Source organism: Peromyscus eremicus, chromosome 17 (genome assembly GCF_949786415.1).
Source record: "Peromyscus eremicus chromosome 17, PerEre_H2_v1, whole genome shotgun sequence".
Taxonomy (NCBI): Eukaryota; Metazoa; Chordata; class Mammalia; order Rodentia; family Cricetidae; genus Peromyscus; species Peromyscus eremicus.
The window spans coordinates 14,928,186-14,947,385 of NC_081433.1; the positions used below are offsets into that span (position 1 = coordinate 14,928,186).

Here is a 19,200-nt window from a genome sequence, read left to right on the forward strand (position 1 = left end):
AGTATGCAGGCTGACATGGTACTGGAGAGGTAGCTGAGAGTTGTACATCCTGCACAGGCAACAGTAAGTGGACACTGGGCATGACTTGAGCATATATGAGACCTCAAAGCCCGCCCCCACAGTGACAGACTTCCTCAAAAAAGGCCATGCCTACTCCAACAAAGCCACACCTCCTAATAGTGCCACTCCCTATGAGGGGCCATTTGCATTCAGACTACCATACAGGGGTGTAATGCTATAGCTACCCTCTCCCTGCCAGGTGTCGAAGACGCTACACTGAGTATCTGGGATTTTAACTCATCTTTCCGTCTATAGGTTCAGCTGTTTGGCAGTTGATTGCATCCTTCCTGAGACTTCCGATCTCAGGAACCCACTGCATAGTTGGCTCTACTATTGGCTTCTCACTGGTGGCCATCGGTACGAAAGGAGTCCAGTGGATGGAGCTGGTCAAGATTGGTAATTGGCATCTTCTTTTACCTTTAGCGAGTAAAGTTCGCCCTCTCTAGAGTAAGTTTTATTAGAAGTTACTTTTATAACGCTCTTCCTTCAGATGTTAAGGTTTAGAAGACATGGACTGTACAGGTAGGTAGTGCATTTTCCTTCACAGTTTCTGTGAATGGAGCCAGTTCACTGTCATGTGTCAGTTTTAACTCCATTCTTAAAACGTCACAGCATCATCCAGCTTATAGAGTCAGTATCTCATTTTTCCTTGCCAAGCAGAAGAAAAATTTATTTCACTGAAATCAGCATCTCAGTCGGAGAAAGACTAGGGCTAGGCCCCCCAGTGAGGAAAAGCCTTAAATCCAGGAGTCAATGTTTACATGTTTATAGTCCTGGGGAAGCCTCAGAATGAAGCTAATGTTGTTTACTTCACTAAGCCACCAGCTGCCCAGGTCTGACCCCTGAAGGAAGCACTGTGGTGTTCCTCCCGACAGGGGTCCAGCTACACTTAGCTAGTGAGAATCCCCTCAGGGCCCACTCAGAATGGAAGGTACCATCTCAGGCCTGCAGGTGGTTCATGGTTTCCTAGAACCATCCTAGCCTTAGGAGCTATAGGTCATAATGGACCCCTGGCCTGCCAATCAGGGCCACGGGCCACCATGAAAATCACCTGTGTCCCAAAGCTTCTGGAATAACAGCTCTCGACTCTTGCCTATGAGAACTTCCTGAAGGAACAATGAAGAAGTATCCGCACCCCGATCTCACTGTACACCTCCAGAAGTCTAGGGGTGAGGCCAGAGCGTCACGGTGGTTTGAAAACTCCCAGGTGGTTTCTTGGTGTAGCCAGAACTTAGAAGCATCCAGTAGAGGCTAACACCGGATTTCAAGTCACTGGATGTGAGGAATGAAAGCATCCAGCTGGATGTGATTAAAGGAAATAAAACATGACCCACCTTATATGTACCCCTTGCTGTTGGGACAAGACTCTACAAGAATTGATAAAAGCAAGCAAGTGGCTTAGATCAGTGGATCTCAGCCTTCCTAACACTGCGACCCTTTAATACACATAGTTCCTCATGTTATGGTGACCCCCAACCCTAAAATTGTTTTGTTGCTGCTTCATAACTGTAATTTTGCTACTGTTATGAATCATAATTGAATAATAATGTAAATATCCAATATATAAACTATCTGCCATCCCAAGGGGTCACGACCCACAGGTTGAGAACCCCTGGCTTAGAGGGGAACTCATGAACTGAAGCTAGAGTTTGGGAACCACAGTAACCCACCAGTATAGCCAGCTGTATGTGACTGTGTTTGGGCCTGAGGAGAGCTGTACATGAGGGAGGGCTTCCTTAGCTCTGACACTGGCTAACAGGTCTGGTACTATGTGTTAATATAGGCACCATATTGCTTCTTGCTGTATTGTTTAAATACGCTTGTGTGTAAATCTTAACATTCACTGGATATCCTTTTTGATCATTCAGTTGCTTCCTGGTTTATATCGCCACTTCTTTCTGGCTTCATGTCTGGGGTGCTGTTTGTGCTCATCAGGATGTTCATCTTAACAAAGGTAAGTGAGGCTGCTTTTAAAAAAATTTTTTAACTAAATTTTAGAACTAGTTTTTTGGTACTGCTTAATAGAAACTCGCCACAGTAGGTCGGTGGGAGGACTGGTTTGCCATTGGCAGGGTGCGCTGGAGTTTGAGTAAGAGGGTTATGAGTCGTCAGAAGCCACGGTGAAGGGAAGGGCCAAGCCTTGCCAGAGCCTAGCAACAAGGCTAGGCTCTATCGTGTACTTCGTTAGCTGACACTCCCAGAAGATGGGCTCAGACCTCAAAAGTGAAAGGTGATTATTTCCCGGTTGTTAAGCAGAATATGACAAAAGTGTTAAGATTTTGAAATTGAATCATTAATTAAAAACAGCTGAATAATCTCCTTCCTCAATACAAAAGTGCTGTCCTCGTCTGGGTGGCTAGGCTGCGACAGACACTGATGGACACCATAACCAAAGCATCACGAGGAGGAAGGGGTTGTTACACTTACACTTCCGGTCACAGTTCATCACTGAGAAGTCAGGACAGGAACTCACAAGGGCAGGAACCTGGAGGCAGGAGCTGATGCAGAGGCCATGGAGGGGTGCTGCTGACTGGCTTGCTCAGCCTGCTCAGCCTTCTTTCTTAGGGCTCCACCTCCTGAGCATTAGCCCCACCCACAGTGGGCGTGCCCCTCCCCCATCAATCACCAATTGCCTTCAGCCCGATCTTACTGAGGCCGTTTCCCTGTTGAGGTTCCCTCCTCTCAGATGACTGTACCTTGTGTTGTCAAGTTGATGTAAAAGTAGCCAGCACAGATGCTTTTCAGTTTTGTTTTTGTTTTTTAAATGGAGAAACACTGGCTTAATTTAAGAGGATAAAAAAGGAAACACAGAGATCCTTTTTGTCAAAACAAAACAAAACAAAAAACCCAAAAAGATTGAAACTAGAATGTGCTGGGCATGGTGGCCTTTAATCCCAGCACTTGGAAACACAGAAGCAGGCAGGTTTCTATGAGTTCAAGGCCAGCCTGATCTACATAGTGAGTTCAAGGCCAGCCTGATCTACACAGTGAGTTCCAGGCCAGCCAAGGATACATGGTGAGATCCTGTCTAAAAAAAAAACAAAATGAAATGAAATTTTAAAATAGTAGAATTTATTAAGATCAGTATTCTGGCAAAAAAAAAATTGATTGTTGTTTCTTATTTGACTATCAAAGGCTGTCGCAATTTCTTTGTTTCTTTTAAAACCGTATTTTATTCTTTAATTTTTATATAACATGTACTTTGTGACATACAATATTATATTTGATGCTTGTACACAATGTATAACAATCAAAGCAGCATTTCCATCAGCTCTGAGATTGTGATTCTCCCTATGGAGGAGAACATTCCAACTTTTAACTCTAGTTACTTTGAGTAGATAATCAATTGTCTCAGATTGCAGTGACCCTGTGGTGTATGTCATGTTAGAAGTGACACTGTGTGGCTTCCTATCACTGTGAGAAAATACTAAAATAAACAACTTGGGAGGAAGTAGGTTATTTAGGCCCGGGATATCAAAGGTTTCAGCCACCATGATTCTGTGTCTCTCTTGCCTTGTGCCAGTGATAGCCCCGTTCATCATGCAGAGGAGATGATGTCACTTGTGGTCCTTGGTTTAGGTCTCTACTCTGTCTGGTTTCGGGGCCCTCCTCCCATAGCCTAGCTTCCTCCCACTATATCTCATCTCTGAAAAGTTCTCCCACCTCCTCTTAGCACCTTAGGGGACATACAGGATCCAAGTTCCAGCACACTGCTTTCCTGTTGAGCTATTTCTGTAGCCATATGCTTTCTTTATTCCTTCCTTGGTGCCCTTCCTACCTGTGGTGACCTTCATTCTGTTCTGTCCTTGGATGGGATCAGTGTTTATTCTGAAGATAAATATGTGCAGTACTTTTCTTTCCATGCCTAGCTTATTTCATGTTACATAGTGTCATCTAGTTCTATCCATGTTACTGGCAAGTGACAGGATGTCATCCTTTTATGGGTGAATAATAGTCCATATTCTATAATATGTATCACATTTTCTTAGCTCTTTGATTCATCCTTGGACACTTGGTTGACTTGTTGAAATACTTGATAAGCTATAAAGCCTACTACTTTTAACTTTATTTATTATTATTATGTATATACATAATAATTACGTGTGTGTGTGTGTGTGTGTGTGTGTGTGTGTGTGTGTGTGTGATTTGGGGGCACATGTGCACAGCATGTGTGGAAGTTAAAGAACAACTTTGTGGACTCGGTCCTCTCTACTTTTATGTTCTTCCCGGGATTTGAACTCTGGTTGTCAGGCGTGCACACAAACACTCATACCCACCGAGCCATCTCACCAGCCCTTAAAGCCTACGTTCAATAGTCGTGTTACATGTTTGTTTTCCCTAGTCACAGTTCCGCTTTTTGCTGTTTTCGGTTAGAAACATGGCCAGATGTGGTCTGAAAATATTAAATGGAAAATTCCACAAATAAAAAATGTGTAAGTTTTACATTGCACGCCACATGAGTAATGTGGTAAAATTTCATCCCATCCGATGCCGCCCAGCACAGGATGTGACCTTTTCCTTTGTCCAGCACCTCCATGTTGTACCTAGGGCCTGCGCGTTGATCTCCTGTTAGCCATCCCCATTACGGTAATACTGGTGTTGAAGAAACTTTTATGAGGAAGCCCGATGATGTTTCCTTTGCCTCACTCCATCTCATCACACAGGGACTGTATCATCTCACTTGGTCACTAGAGGAAGAAGGGGAAGTGTGGCAGATAAGATATTTTGAGAGGGAAAAGATATTCACATAACCATACACATATATAGTCACAATTGTTCTGTAACTGTGTTACCATTGCTCTCTTTCTATGCCTCACCGTCAATCTGCCGTGTGTGTGTGTGTGTGTGTGTGTGTGTGTGTGTGTGTGTGTGTGTGTAAATTAGGTTGGGTTTCAAAGCGTCTCCTGGAAGCCTTGGCATGCCTTCGACAGGGATCAGACAGAAGGGCTGCTTGTGCTCATTCAGTACACTAAGGACATACCTTCCTTCCTCCGTGTGTTGCTTGAAAACAGAACTCTGTTTTCTTAGTATTGACTGTCAGCCATTGAAGGAGTCATTCTCTTGAATAAGCACAGACTTGGTCATCACTGTGTCTCAGCATTCTTCCTCTGGGCTAGGACCGGCCACATTAAGGTTAGTTTACATCTTGGCTACTGGCCTTCACCCGTCCTGGTTCTCTGCCTAGACGCCACCCTCAACCAGAACACTCCTCTGAGCTTCCTGATGACATTTCCCAGGGCACCTCTCCTATCCCAGAGTTGGAAACGTCCTCCTTCCTGTTCCAGGACACTCTGCTCTCATTATGGCACTTGGTAGTGTGAGCTGTGTTACCTCTTGGGTCCCGCCTGCTTGCCCTGTGACTGTATGATCTGTGGGGTAGAAACATGAGTGTCTTAGTCACTTTGAATTCCAGTGCCTCCTGTGTGCTTACCACCCTTAGAGATACTTGTTACTAGTCTGTTAGGAGTAAATAATGCCACTGCACATCTCTTAGGGAGCCAGACTCTGATTCCACTGGAGACCGTTGGAATCCCAGGTAAGTGAGAGGCAAGTCTCTCCTGGTTCTCTCTCCCTCATTCCTTCTCTCCCTCCCTCCCTCCTTTCTCCTCTTTCTCTTCCCTCTCTCCCATTCTCTCTGTAATTCATACTATTAAAAGGATTCATTTGAAGAAACCAGAAAGAGATCTCTTGGCCCTGAACAGTGTGTTTCTAAAGGTAGGGATAGAAAAGAACAGGAAAATGCCCATTTCTGAAAAGAAGTAAGATTCAAATCAATTCTTTCTTAAAAGATTATTTTTTTTAATGATCATCTCTTCCTGGGCCGTTTAGGATTCCCACAGATAATGCAACAAAAGAACTCTGAGGTCACCACTTCCCTGCTCACGAGACACACCACCCCACCCACCACCCCACCCCACCCCACCCCACTCAATACTACTCAGTACCCCAACCGCCACTCAAGTGCACCCCACCCCAGCCACCACTGCCCTATCCAACACTAGCCTACCACCCCACCCCAAACAACCTCACCTCAGCTCACCCCAGCCCACTGTACCCTAGCCAGCTCTGCCTCCCCTCACCCTGGCCCCCTCCAGATTGACCCAGCACTCAATTTCAATGCATAGTGCTCATTTAAAAAAAAAAAACAACTCCAACCTGGTACACTCCGTTGAGGCAGGTCCAAGCCCCTCCTCCCTTCACCCAGGCATGGACACTCTGGACCATTTTTTAAGAAGACCAAAATCTGGGGGCGGGGCGAGGGGGGCGGAGAATATGCTGGATTTTTGGATGAGTGACAGATGACAAACGGATGGACAGGAAGGAGGAAGAAGAGGAAGAGAAACGGGGACAGGAGGAGAAAGGTCTCAAGCAGACCTTTCTCTTGTGACCGTCCACCTCAGGAGTTGTTGGGTGGGGGTCCTCCAACAGCCTCGGTTCCAAGGAAACATGCTTTAGGAGCCAGTGGCAGCGTCCGGCCTCTCCTCTTCAGTCCAGTCAGGGCTCTTCCTGGGGCACACCTCAGGTGGCATGCTAGCTTTGTATGTCTGTCACCCAGGCTTGTGTTTCTGCGTTTGCCCCTCTCACACCTCCTCCCCTGGTCCCGGTAGAGCCCACACACAGGAGGAACCTTTTCTGTCCCTCTTCTACATTCTTTATTTTACATCTCAGTGTCCTTTGGGTGTAACAGATGGCACATCCACGTAAGTGTACCACAATATACTTTGGAGCTCAATCACTTGTTGCAATATTTAAGTAGCAGCTGTACACTAGTACTGCTTTGATGTGTTTCTAGCCTACGTTATTCCTCCAAAAATCTGTATAAGTCTGCTTAAAATAGCATTTTTAGGGACTAGAGAGATGGTTCAGCAGGTAAGAGCACTGGCTGTTCTTGCAGAAGATCCGGGTTCAGGTCCCAGCATCCACATGACAGTCCACAACCTTCTGCAACTCCAGTCTCAGGGTTCCAATGCCCCCTTCTGGCCTCCATGGGCACTGCATGCCTGTAATGCACATAGACACATGCAGGCCGAACATCCACCCATACACTAAAGTAAAAATGAAGAAATCTTTTAAAAATGGCATTCTAATAGCTTCTCAGATGTAAATTCATCTCAAATACATGCAGTGCCATTCTTGTGGGTGTACTAAGAGAATGTCATAGCCAATGCCCAGAATTACAAATAAACCTTCCATGACACAAAGAGCCCACAATTCTTAGTGACTTTTAGTAGCTGAAGGTTAAGTACTGTGTCTTATTAAAATAAAATTTGAAAATCGTAGCACATGGGAAAATGTTTGCTTTGTATAATTGACGTATTATTATTGTGTATGGGGCACACCTGCCACAGCATGCACGTGGAGGCCAGAGGACAACTTTCAGGAGTCACATGAGATGCAGAGAGTGAACTCAGATCATTATTATCAAAGAGCAAGTGTGTTACCTTCTGAACCACCTTGCTGTCCCTGAAATAAATATATTTTTTCTTTTTTAATTTAATGTATGTGGTGTTTTGCCTGCAAGTTTGTCTACACAGCACATGTGTGCATGATGTCCACACAGGGCATTGGATTCCCTAGAACTGGAGTAGAGACAGTTACGAGCTACCATGTCGGGGCTGGGAATCAAACCCACGTCCTCTGGAAGAACAGCCAGGACTCTTAACCACTGACCCATCTCTTCAACCCTGCTTTATATATTTTAATATAGCTAAAACGTGCCTAGCCATAGAGTCATTTAAAATCTGCCATCAATGCTATGGTGGATGTCACTTGACTACTAGAATCTTCCGAGGGTAGAGAGTCCATGAACAGTTGTTGAAAGTAGACTTTTAGGTGCGGAGATGATCTTAGTCAGAGGAGAATGCAGTAGAGGTTTGGAGGACGTTAAAGGCAAACTCTGGGCTTGGGACCTTGGGCATGGACCTCCCTTACCCGTTTTCTGTTTCTAAGTCTGGTGTCAGCTCATGTGACTCTAGCCTTCTCTAATGGGTGTGGGCCACAGATGTGGCCCGCTGAACCTGCATCTGTGTAGAAGAGATGGCGTCGGCCGAGGCAGCAGCTCACATCTGCACCACACTGTAGTACTTTCCTGTAATCAGGACTCTGTCTTTTTGTTTGTGTTGCTACCAGATGTTCTCGGTCCTGACATCCCACTTTACTCATTGTCATACAGGAGGACCCTGTTCCAAATGGTCTCCAGGCACTTCCTCTGTTTTATGCTGCTACTATAGCAATAAATGTCTTTTCCATCATGTACACAGGAGCACCAGGTAAGAACCCCCCCCACCCCGCCTTCCATGGAATCTTAAATAAGGAGTTTGTTATAATTTAATGTCATTCACTTGTTTGTAGCTAGCATTGGAGTTGGCTAATACTAAAAAGCATTGTTCACAGTCATTGTGGAGTAGCAAAAAAAAAAAAAATCGTAAGTGTATTTCCTTGTTTTAAAAACCAAGAAGATAACATGAAATACAAAACCAACAGGCTTTCGAGTTAAACAGTGAAATCCCATTCTGCCACTACCCAGATATGTTGCCCTAGCAGCTGACTGAAACTCTACATCTTAGAACATGTTCTGGTGGCCATGCAGGGCCAGGAGGAGAGTGCATCATACCTGTGGTCCAGGTGTCAAGGTTGGGAAGATGAGTCAAAAGTGGTCTCCAGCCACAAGTACAGAAATTCCCAGGGCATTATCAGACTGTTAGACCTGGACCTGGTGATTTTCTTTTCAGAATTACTCCTTTTTTCCTATTCTGATTTTGGGTTGGCGTGGGGAGCATGGTGGCACATACCTGTTGTCCCAGCACCACAAAAGGTGGCCTAAGTTACCAGTTTCAGGAGAGCCTGGCAATACAATTCCTCACCAGAAAAGAAAAGAAAAATGTTTCTCTGTGTGCTGGTCCTTCGGAGTCATGACCACTGTTCTGTTTGAGTCCTACAGAAACCTGAAGTGAGAATATTTTCATACACATTGCAGCTAAAAAAAAAAAAAAAAAAAAAAGGCTAATAATGACTGTTGGTAATAAAACAGCCCCTGACACATACTGAGTTTATCATGTGCCAGGCTCTATGGGACGTGTCCTACCTCCACTGTGTGTCCTTTTAAGAAATAGACTGCGATTCTTCTTACTTATCTATGGATGCTTTGTTTGGTTTTAGTTTTTTTTTGTTTTGTTTTGTTTTTTGAGGCAGGGTCTCTCTACATAGCCCTGGCTGTCCTGGAACTTACTATGTGGACTAGGCTGGCCTCAAACACAGAGATCCACCTGCCTCTGCCTCCCAAGTGCTGGTATTAAAGGCATGTGCTTTTAACAGCTGGCCTTAGGATATCTTGTTGCCCAGATACCAACTCTGGCACTGGGACTGTTGAATGAATAATAACCTGCAGTATCCTTGTGTAGATTTTTAATATTCCTAATTTGAGAGGTGGCTCTGAACACTATGTATATAGTAATTATAGAGATAGGCTACGAAAAATATTAGAAGATTATTTTTAAGAGAATTTAGAGGAAGAATGTGTTATATTCCATATGTACCAGGTTGCTTAAGCTGTCTTACATATCAGTAAAATGTCATGACTGAGACACTGGGGTCCTAGACTAAGGGCCTGGTGTAAATTCTGCTCCTTAGCTTTGCTGGTCACATTAAATAATACTGAGGGTCTATTTCCGATCTTCCAAATGGCATTGGTTCTGATAGATCCGTCTAAAGATCAGCTCCATGGATTTATATGATCTATTCCTTACAACAAACCGGTGAAGTATCACATCTCCCTCAACGTCTCATCACCATATAGCTTCATTTCCCCAGAATAATCCACTCTACCAGCAAGATGGTTCTCTTAGCAAATACGCAATAAATACGTACTTAAAAGATAGATCAAAGACCAAGACACAGTGCCAAGAAGGCAGGCCAATGTAAATCAACTAAAGCTTATGATAAAATCACAGTTGTCTCCTGACGTCTGGAAAAACTAAAGCAAGACTAGAAGGCAGAAAGAGAATGTAGTACAGTGACATCTAACTCCTAAGTCAGAGGGAGGACCACAGGGTAGCTGCATCAGCATCCCATGTGGTAACAGCAAAAATGCAGATTGTCTGGTCAATGGCTGGGCCTAGTGCTCGGCCATCTTTGATTTCACAGGGGCCTCACGAGACAGTTCAGGGTCCGTAACACTAGGTACTTTGGATTTTTTTTTTTTTTTCTTCCTTGAGACAGGATCTTTCTGTGTTGCCCGGACTCTTCCAGAATTTCTGAGATTAAATGATGCTCCTGAGTAGCTGGGACCACAGATGTGAACCACACCTGATTAACAACCGCTTTTGCCATGAACAATACTTCTTTATTATGGTTCACACATGATAAGTGCTCTTAAAAAGTTCCGACTAGCAAGCTTCACTCCATTTGTGAAAAGTGTGTGTGTGTGTGTGTGAGAGTGTGTGTGTGTGTGAGTGTGTGTGTGTGTGTGTGTGTGTGTGTGTGTGTGTGTGCAGGGACACACATAGCACAGCATACATGTGGAGGTCAGAGGACAGCTTTCAAGGCCTCTCTTGTTTCTGCTGTTGCATAGCTCCTGCAGGCTAGCTGGCCGGGAGCTTCTGGTGGCTGTCCTGTCTCCACCCCCACCTCTCTGCTACAGCACTGTGAGATTTCAGGTGCTTGTCCCTGCATCCTGTGTTTCTTTATTGTTGGTATTTAATGTGGGTTCCAATGTGGGACTCGGGTTGTACAGACAGTACCCTTACACCCCACCCCTGCTCTGGCCCAGCTCACTCGTTCCTATCAGATACAACCCAGCCTGGTTTCTGGCTTTTCTAGAGAACCTGTTCTTGAGGCATGGCTATCACAGCAGCCTCCTCCTCTCCCTCCTCCTTGGCGTCCCTTTTCTTTCTCTTCTCCACTTCCTCCTCCTTAGCATCCTTTTTCTCATCTCCATCTTTGTTTTATTCTCCTCCACATCCTCTGTCTTCTCCCTCTGCCTCTCTTTTCCCTTCTCTGCCCTTCTCTCCTCCCCTTTTCCCTCCATCTCTTCCAGCTCTAGCTGCTTCTTGTCCAAGCCCAAGGAAGTCGGCTCACTAGAAACTGTCAGACCTCCACAGTCTTTGTAGGGAGGCAGCGTCCTCTTCCGGGATCTCTGGGTCCTGTGGCTGACTGCAGTATCCAGGCTGTGGAGAAGAATGAGACCGTCTCCAGTTCCCATCAAGGGCTAGATTCAAAATGAAGTTCTTTAAATTTGCTTTTATCCACCCCCCCCCAAAAAAAAAATATTTACAGATGCAGCCTGGTCTGAGAAAGCTGCTCTATATTTTTAAAATTCTAACTATAGAGCAAATTTAAGAAGTGCCATATTTATTTCAAAAGCGTGACTCATTTTCCTGAGTTTCCCAGCATCCTTTTCATGTACATGCTTCTGCTAATGCTTTAAAATGTTGGTCTAAAACAAAGCCCAATAGCGTCGTTTACCCTTTGTGGGAGGATGACAGAGCAGGTAAGCCTGTGTGTGCACATGTGTGTTACTGTGGGACGGTGTCCACAGACATTGTTAAATGTCAGGAGGGAGCGCAGACTAGAACATGTAGCATAATTCCGGGTCTGTTAAATGAACATCTTTTTTTTTTTTTTTTTTTTGAGACAGGTTCTTAAGTGTAGCCCTGGCTGGCCTGGAACTCACTGTGTAGACCAGGTTGGCCTCTAATGCACAGAGAGAGATCCACCCACCTCTGCCTCCTGGGTGCTGAAATTAAAGATGCGATCTCCACTCCCAGTGAGAGTGAACTAGTTTTTTTTCTAAATTGAAAATGTTTGCAAACAATGAATTCTGATCACAGTTTCCCTTCCCTCCTGTCCTCCCAAACCTTCCCCACTTCCCCACCCATCCAACCCCAGGCCTTCTTCCTCTCTCTCTCTAGAGAACAAACCGGCAAACGAATGAACAAACAAACCAACCAGAATAAAACAAACAAAAAAGCACAAGAAACACACACACACACACACACACACACACACACACACACACACACGCAATCACACATATACACAAAATAGGAAATCATAATATACAAGCAAAAAACCAGTAAGACAAAAAAACTGTCCAAACCAAGCAATGAGATCCAAAACATTACAAAAATACCATGGAGTTCATTTTGAGTTGGGCATCTCCTGCTGGCCGTGGAGCCTCCCGTAAGTGTGGTTTGTATACCGGGGAGACTGCATTGGAGAAAACTGTTTTCCTTTGCCAGCCGTTGTCACTTGCAGATAGATTCTTAGTTAGGGTGGGAGCTTGTGTCCACTCCCCCTACTCAGAGCTGGAACCCCATCTGGCTTGAACCTGTGCAGGTCCTGTGCATGCTCTCCCTGTCTCTGCGAGTTTATAGGTGTGGCTGTCCTATCGTGTCTGGAAGACACTGTTTCCTTGGTGTCATCCGTCCCCTCTGGCTCTTATAGTCTTAACAGCTCCTCTTCCAGAGAGTTCCCTGAGCCCCGAGGTGAGACGTTTGATGGAGACATCCCATTTAGGATTGAGTGTTCCACGGCCTCTCACTCTCTGCACATTGTCCAGTTGTGGGTCTCTGTATTACTTCCCATCTGCTGTAGGAGGAAGCTTCTCTAATGATGGCTGAGAGAGGCACTGATGTCATTTAAAGTCATTTTTTTGCTCTGTTCCTTTAGCAAGATATGGTATCTGGGTTTCTCCTGGGACCATGGCCCATCTGGTCTCAGGTTCTTGGCCAGCTGAACAGTGTCAGGCCTGGGTTCTATGTCATGAGGCTTTAGATCCAATCAGAGAGTGGTTGGTTACCCCACAACGTTTGTACCACTGCTGCACCAGGGTGTCATACAGCTAGGTCACCGTCGTAGATCACAAGTTTTGCAGCCAGGTTGCTGTTTCCATTTCTCCTCTGGTAGTGTGCTGAGTACTTCCCAGTACCATGAACACAGTTAGTAGGGGGTAAAGGTTCTAGTTTGGCACCAGCTCGCCTTCTTCGTGTTCTGTGAAATATGTAGGTTTTGTCTTCAGCGATAGGGCCTGACCTGACCATTGGTTTGTGCAAACAATAACCTTGTCAATAGCCTGCGTTTTGGGGTGCTTCTTTGAGGCCTCTTTGGCCAACAGCTGAGTTAGATCTAACCCATCCTTGACACTGGAGGTTTTACTTGGTGGTGAGAGATGTCTAGTTGAGGCTTAGTCTCCCCCATTATTTGATGACTCCATTTCGATTTCTTTCACATGTGTATGTATTTACAGAAGCTTCTACTGTAGTAGGTTTCCATATGACCCCTCCAGTGGCCCTTAGTGTTAGCTGTTCCTTCCTTTATCCTCTTCCTTGCCCCCCTCTTCCAACTTTAGTAACACTCTGCACATACCTAGAAAATGCCCGGAAAGATACACACCAAATAATCTGCCCCTCCTTCTCCAGGAAAGTGTGCTCAGTGGAAGAGATGATAAGAACATTTCATATTTGTACATCATACGGTTCACTGTGGTCATGATAATATTATTTTTAAAAGCATGTATCATGTACAAAATTAAAACCAAATGTGGAACCTGCATCGAGTCAGTGACAAGGAAGTTTGTAGATGAGTAAGCAGGCATAGATAGAAGTAGATTGGTCTGGGCTAAAGCCTTACTAGTTTTAATATGTTTAATTTATTTTGTAGATTCTGTTAGTGATTACCATATGCAAAAAAATGAGATGCAATACAAAATAATGACAATGAAATTATTAAAAGTTCTGTCATTTCTTCTTCTTTGGGGGGGTTTGGATTAGAACCAAAATGTTTGAGGTTAGCACCAAATCACTGTTGATCGTATCTTTGCTGTTTCAAAAATGAGAGGAGCATGAGATGAAAAGCCATTTAGTGGTGTGAGCTGAAAACAAGTTGCAGGCTCACATTGCTGGTTCCTGGCAGCCGCTTTTGGCTGAGTGAGCACAAGCCATTCAAGCTGTGCCCTACTTTGTCTGTCCACAGTGGGAAACAGCCGTGGTGCCTGGTTGGCCCCGAAGTTGTAATTATCTGAAACACTTTGAGAGTCTCACCGGGAAGACAATCCAATGCGAAGTATTTTCTCAGAAACTGTGTTGTATATGAAGCAGCCCCAAGTATCGTATTTAGAAGAAATATTTTGCTGTGTGTGGATGTTGGTTTGAGAGTGGTCATTTTTTTTTGTTTTGTTTTTTTCTTTTTCTTGAGACAGGGTCTCATGTGCACACAATAGCCCAGTGATAGGGTTACCTTGCATGGTTTATTGAGCTGCTCTGGGATCAAGTCCATGGGCAGAGCTAAGGAGGACCTGGGCTGGGCTGCTAGTTAGCACAGCATAGCCGGAGGAGGTTTGGAGTCCATGGCTCCCTGCCGTCCCTGGACTGTGGGAGTGGATCCATCTAAATGTCTAAACCCCAGCAGCCACCTGCTAACCATAAGCAAGCCAGGCAGGTCTGCACTTTGTGTTTAATATTTGTGAACATTCATGCTGACCTCCTGTGCATGTTGCTCTTACAGTTATAAAACCGCATAATAATACTTTGAGTAACTTCGAGCTGATTTGTCTGTACAAAACAGTTAGGGCAACATCAGTAAAACTAATCTTTCAAAATTAAAAGTGCTTCCAATTTACACAACTGGCATTCTTAACTATATATTTTTAAGTTACTTTATATATATATATATATATATATATATATATATATATATAGTTATATTAAATATATTTAAACATACATATGTAAAGCCAGTAACTTATATATGCTATATACTATTATATAATTACACTATATATTGTATGTGTTCATATATAATATATACATATGAAATGAAACCCTGCTGGAACACATGCCCAGGCCTCTGGCTTCTCACTACTATTTCTGGTTCACACATTTTCTTGGAAGCTTATGACCAGGTGAACATTACCGCTGTGTCTTTCTGAGCATAAGGAAGTGAACAGTTCAGCCAGCGTGGTGGAAAACACGGGGTCTCCTCTCTCCAGAACTTGTTCCAACCACGTATGGCTGCCTCCTGTGCATGTCTGTGTGCTATAGCTAGTTCACATCTCCGTAACGAGGCGTGCATTGGCTGGTCTAAAGAGTCTTACTATTAGAGACAGGGCTGGGGAAGGAGGTGGAGAGATGGCTCAGAGGTTAAGACCCGTGCGGTTCTTCCAGAGGACCTGAGTTCAGTTCCCAACACCCATGTCAAGTCTCTCACAACCTCCCTGTCTTAGTTAGGATTTCCACTGCTGCGATAAAACACCACGGCCAAAAAGCACATTGCGGAGGAAAGGGTTTATTTGGCTTACATTTCCACTCTATTGTTCTTCATTGGAGGAAGTCAAGACAGGAACTCAAGCAGGGCAGGGACCTGGAGGCAGGAGCTGATGCAGAGGCAATGGAGGGGTGCTGCTTACTGGCTTACTCATCATGGCTTGCTCAGCCTGCTTTCTTTTTTTATTTTATTTTATTTATTTGTTTATCTATTTATTTATTTATTTTGGGTTTTTTTTTTTTGAGACAAGGTTTCTCTATGTAGTTTTGGTGCCTGTCCTAGATCTTGCTCTGTAGACCAGGCTGGCCTCGAACTCATAGAGATCCACCTGGCTCTGCCTCCCGAGTGCTGGGATTAAAGATGTGTGCCATCACCACCTGGCTTAGCCTGCTGTCTTATAGAACCCAGGATGACCAGCCCAGAGACAGCACCACCCACAATGGGCTGGGCCCTCCCCCATCCATCACTAATTAAGAAAATGCCCTACAGCTAGATCTTATGGAGGCATTTTCTCAACTGAGGTTCCCTCCTTTCAGATGACTCTAGCTTGTGTCAAGTTGACATAAAATTAGCCAGGACAACCCTGTAACTCCAGCTCCAGGAGGATCCAATATTACTGGCCTTTACAGGCACCCAGACTCACATATATGCACATTCATGACTTAAAAATTAGAGCTGAGGTAAGATATTCATTCCCGTCTGTATATGCATAGGTGTTCATTTGTGAGCATGGATGTTTCCGTTCTATACCTGTAGATATTTCTGAAAGGTACCTGTTGTCCCCAGGGACAGAAAACAGATACAGTTCCTGGGAGCTACCGGGACAAAAGTGCTAAGCAAGAATGCTATTACTGAGCCACACGCAGTCCCTGCCCTTATGGCTGCCCACTACATTGCTGGAGGTCACTGGGAAGGTGTGCTGTGTTGTAATTTCTTAAACTGACATTTTTGAGGAAGAGTTACATTTGAAGGGGGATGTCCTTTAAACAAGCTTTTACTTCTGTAAGGTCTTTCCTTTTTTTGGTTTGGGGTTTTGTTTTATGAGACTTAACACACCGATCCTCCAGCCTTTGCTACCCCGGTTGTGGGATTTATAGGCGTGCACTACCACACCCAGAATTTTATTTCTTTCTAAGCTGACTTTTAAAGAGGTGCATGCATGGGACCAGAGTGTAACAACATCCATTGAATGCTGACAAGTGATCAAAGAACCAGAGAGGCGGCACAAGCCCACGTCGTCCACAGAGCCACCACTTCCTACCATGGAGAGGGGCCGTCTGTTAGGACAGAAGACTGCAAGCGCCATGTTTGCCCGGTCAGCTTAGGTACTGATGCAGCACATACAGTAAATAGGGTTATACAAATTTCCTGTGCTGACCGTGCCAACGTGGTAGCGTTTTAATAGTTAATTCCTAACAAGCACAGATTCTCAAGACCATAACATGTCATAAACACAGTCCTGCTGTCTGCCCCGAGGTGTACCACGTGTTTGGTTTGGTTTCATGCCCTTGAGATTTTTGGTTCAGTACGAAATCTGGGTGACTTGTCTGATCGTGGAGGAGTAGAGGGTACGTCGCTGTGGGCGGCTTTACCCGTACCAACTCTGCTGTTCACTTCCTTTCCAGTGCTGGGTCTGTCGCTCCCCATATGGGCCATAGCACTCATCTCCCTGGGCGTTGCTCTGCTGTTTGCCTTCTTCGTGTGGCTCTTCGTGTGTCCGTGGATGAGGAGGAAAATAGCGGGTAAGCAGATCTTTATTCTTCCGAATGCAAACCTGCTCTCGATTCCCGGGGCTTCCTATGTAAACAAACAAGTCTCCTTAAGGCTGAAGGAGTTAGAGGGGACAGGAGGTTCCCAGAACCGTGCTGGGGTGCAGACTCGGGCCTCTGGCTCTCCACTTGTTTCTTGATAGTTTGTGACCCACGTGAGCATCATTATTTGTTCCCAAGCATAACTCTTAAGTGAACCAATACAGCCAGGTCCTGCCAGCTTGGTAGAAAACACCTGTCTTTGGGGAAGTGCAAACAGCTACCATAAAAGATAGCATTGTTGTGGCAAGAGCGGCTAAATTAAAAGGCCAACCAGTGCAAGTGAAATAACCTGAGTTCTTACAGCGTCATGGTGGGCTGGCTGCAGAATGGGCCTTGTAATTATACTTCAGTGTGGGCACATCTCAGTCTGAAAATCAGTGTTCAAAAGAGCACGGAGATAAACGAAGACAAACACTTTCCAACTGGAAGACTCCTGGCAGCCACAGGATTGGTTCTTCACAAATTGATTTATGTATATATAACATAAACGTAATCAATATCCCAGCATAATATTTTATAGCTCTACACTTAAGCTCTTCATAAGTCTCTACAGGAAGCTAAAGGAACTAAAATAGCCAAGACAGTGTTGAAGTGGGAAGATTGAGACTTCCTGCCTTCAAGACTTGTTATAATACTATAATATAATACTATATAATAAGATTTAATATTACAATACAAGGCGGTGTGGTGCTGTAAAGAGGCAGACGGGTCAGTTAGCAGAGCACACAGACTCCAGAAATAGACCACACAAGTATGGCTAATATATTTCAAAACTGGTGGTTCAGTGGAGAAAACATATGTCTTTTTATGTTTGTTTATTTGTTTGTTTTTTGAGATAGGGTTTCTCTTTGCAGCCCTGGCTATCCTGGAACTTGCTCTGTTGACCAGGTTGGCCTTGAACTCACAGAAATCCACCTGCCTCTGCCTCCTGAGTGCTGAGATTGAAGGCATGTGCTACTGCCACCTGGCATTTTAGTTGATTTCTTAAAAATTTCTTAATATATTTCATGACACAAAGTTTCTGTTAATGGTGTTTTCAGAGAGCAAGAGTTTTCAATTTTCATGTTGTACCATTTGTAAATTTCTTCTATAGATCATGTTTGGTGTCACAGACAAAGTTCTTTGCTTAACCAAGATCACAAAAGCTCTTACTCTGCAAAGTCTTTTATTATTTTACATTTAGATTTGTGGTACATTTTGAGTTAACTTTAAAATTAGGCATAATGTTTATAGTAAGACTCAGCTTTTGCTTTGATATGTGGACATTCAGTTATTTCAGTGATTTCTGTTAAGAGAGATGATATTTTTGCCAAGCGGTGGTGGAGGCAGATGGATTTCTGTGAGTTCAAGGCCAGCCTGGTCTACAGAGTGAGTTCCAGGACAGCCAGGACTACACTGAGAAAGCTTGTCTCGAAAAAACAAAACAAAACAAAAAACAAAAAAATCAACTAAACCATGAGCAATATATTTTTATTATTTTTAGTCATGTATACATGTATATCTGTGTGTGGGAGTTTGTCCGGGTGAGTGCAGAGGCCCATAAAGGCCAAAGGTGTCAGACACCCCTGTAGCTAAAGTCAGAGGCTGTTCGTGAGCAACCCAAGTAGGTGTTGGGAACCACACTTGGGTCCTCTGGAAGAGCAGTACTCACTCTTAATCTCTGAGCTCTCTCTCCAGATAGAGCAAAATGTTTGAACACATTTCACCAGAGTAGAGATATAAGTGGCAAATGAACCCATGCAAGCTTCCCTGATACTAACAATCAAGGAATACAAAATACAGTGAGCATGAGATATCACTTCACACCATTTAAATGGTCATGCTAACTGGGAGAAGGATTTAAAAAAAAAAAAACAAAGCACCACCAACAACAAAAACAACAACAAACAGCTAGAACTTTCCAGATGTCCCCAGCGCTGGCAATACAGAGTGCCGCAAGGGACATCTCGGCAGTTCTTAGATTACATATCACGGGCCATAAACATTTTTTTAACCACTCCCAGGTATTTCCCCAGAGAAATAAAAACCTAGACTCCCACAAAACTGCCCGTGGGTGTTTATAGCACCT

The 19,200-nt window shown here is 44.3% G+C and overlaps 1 protein-coding gene across 1 annotated transcript in view; it reads left to right on the forward strand.

Annotated features, from left to right (window-relative positions):
* Slc20a2 (solute carrier family 20 member 2) overlaps positions 1 to 19,200 on the forward strand; it is a 103,208-nt gene that overhangs the window by 70,735 nt on the left and 13,273 nt on the right. The window contains exons 3-6 of the mRNA XM_059244938.1: positions 316 to 456; positions 1,929 to 2,014; positions 8,234 to 8,330; positions 16,947 to 17,063. Coding sequence (XP_059100921.1) covers positions 316 to 456; positions 1,929 to 2,014; positions 8,234 to 8,330; positions 16,947 to 17,063 — 441 coding nt within the window. The remainder of the gene's footprint in view (positions 1 to 315; positions 457 to 1,928; positions 2,015 to 8,233; positions 8,331 to 16,946; positions 17,064 to 19,200) is intronic.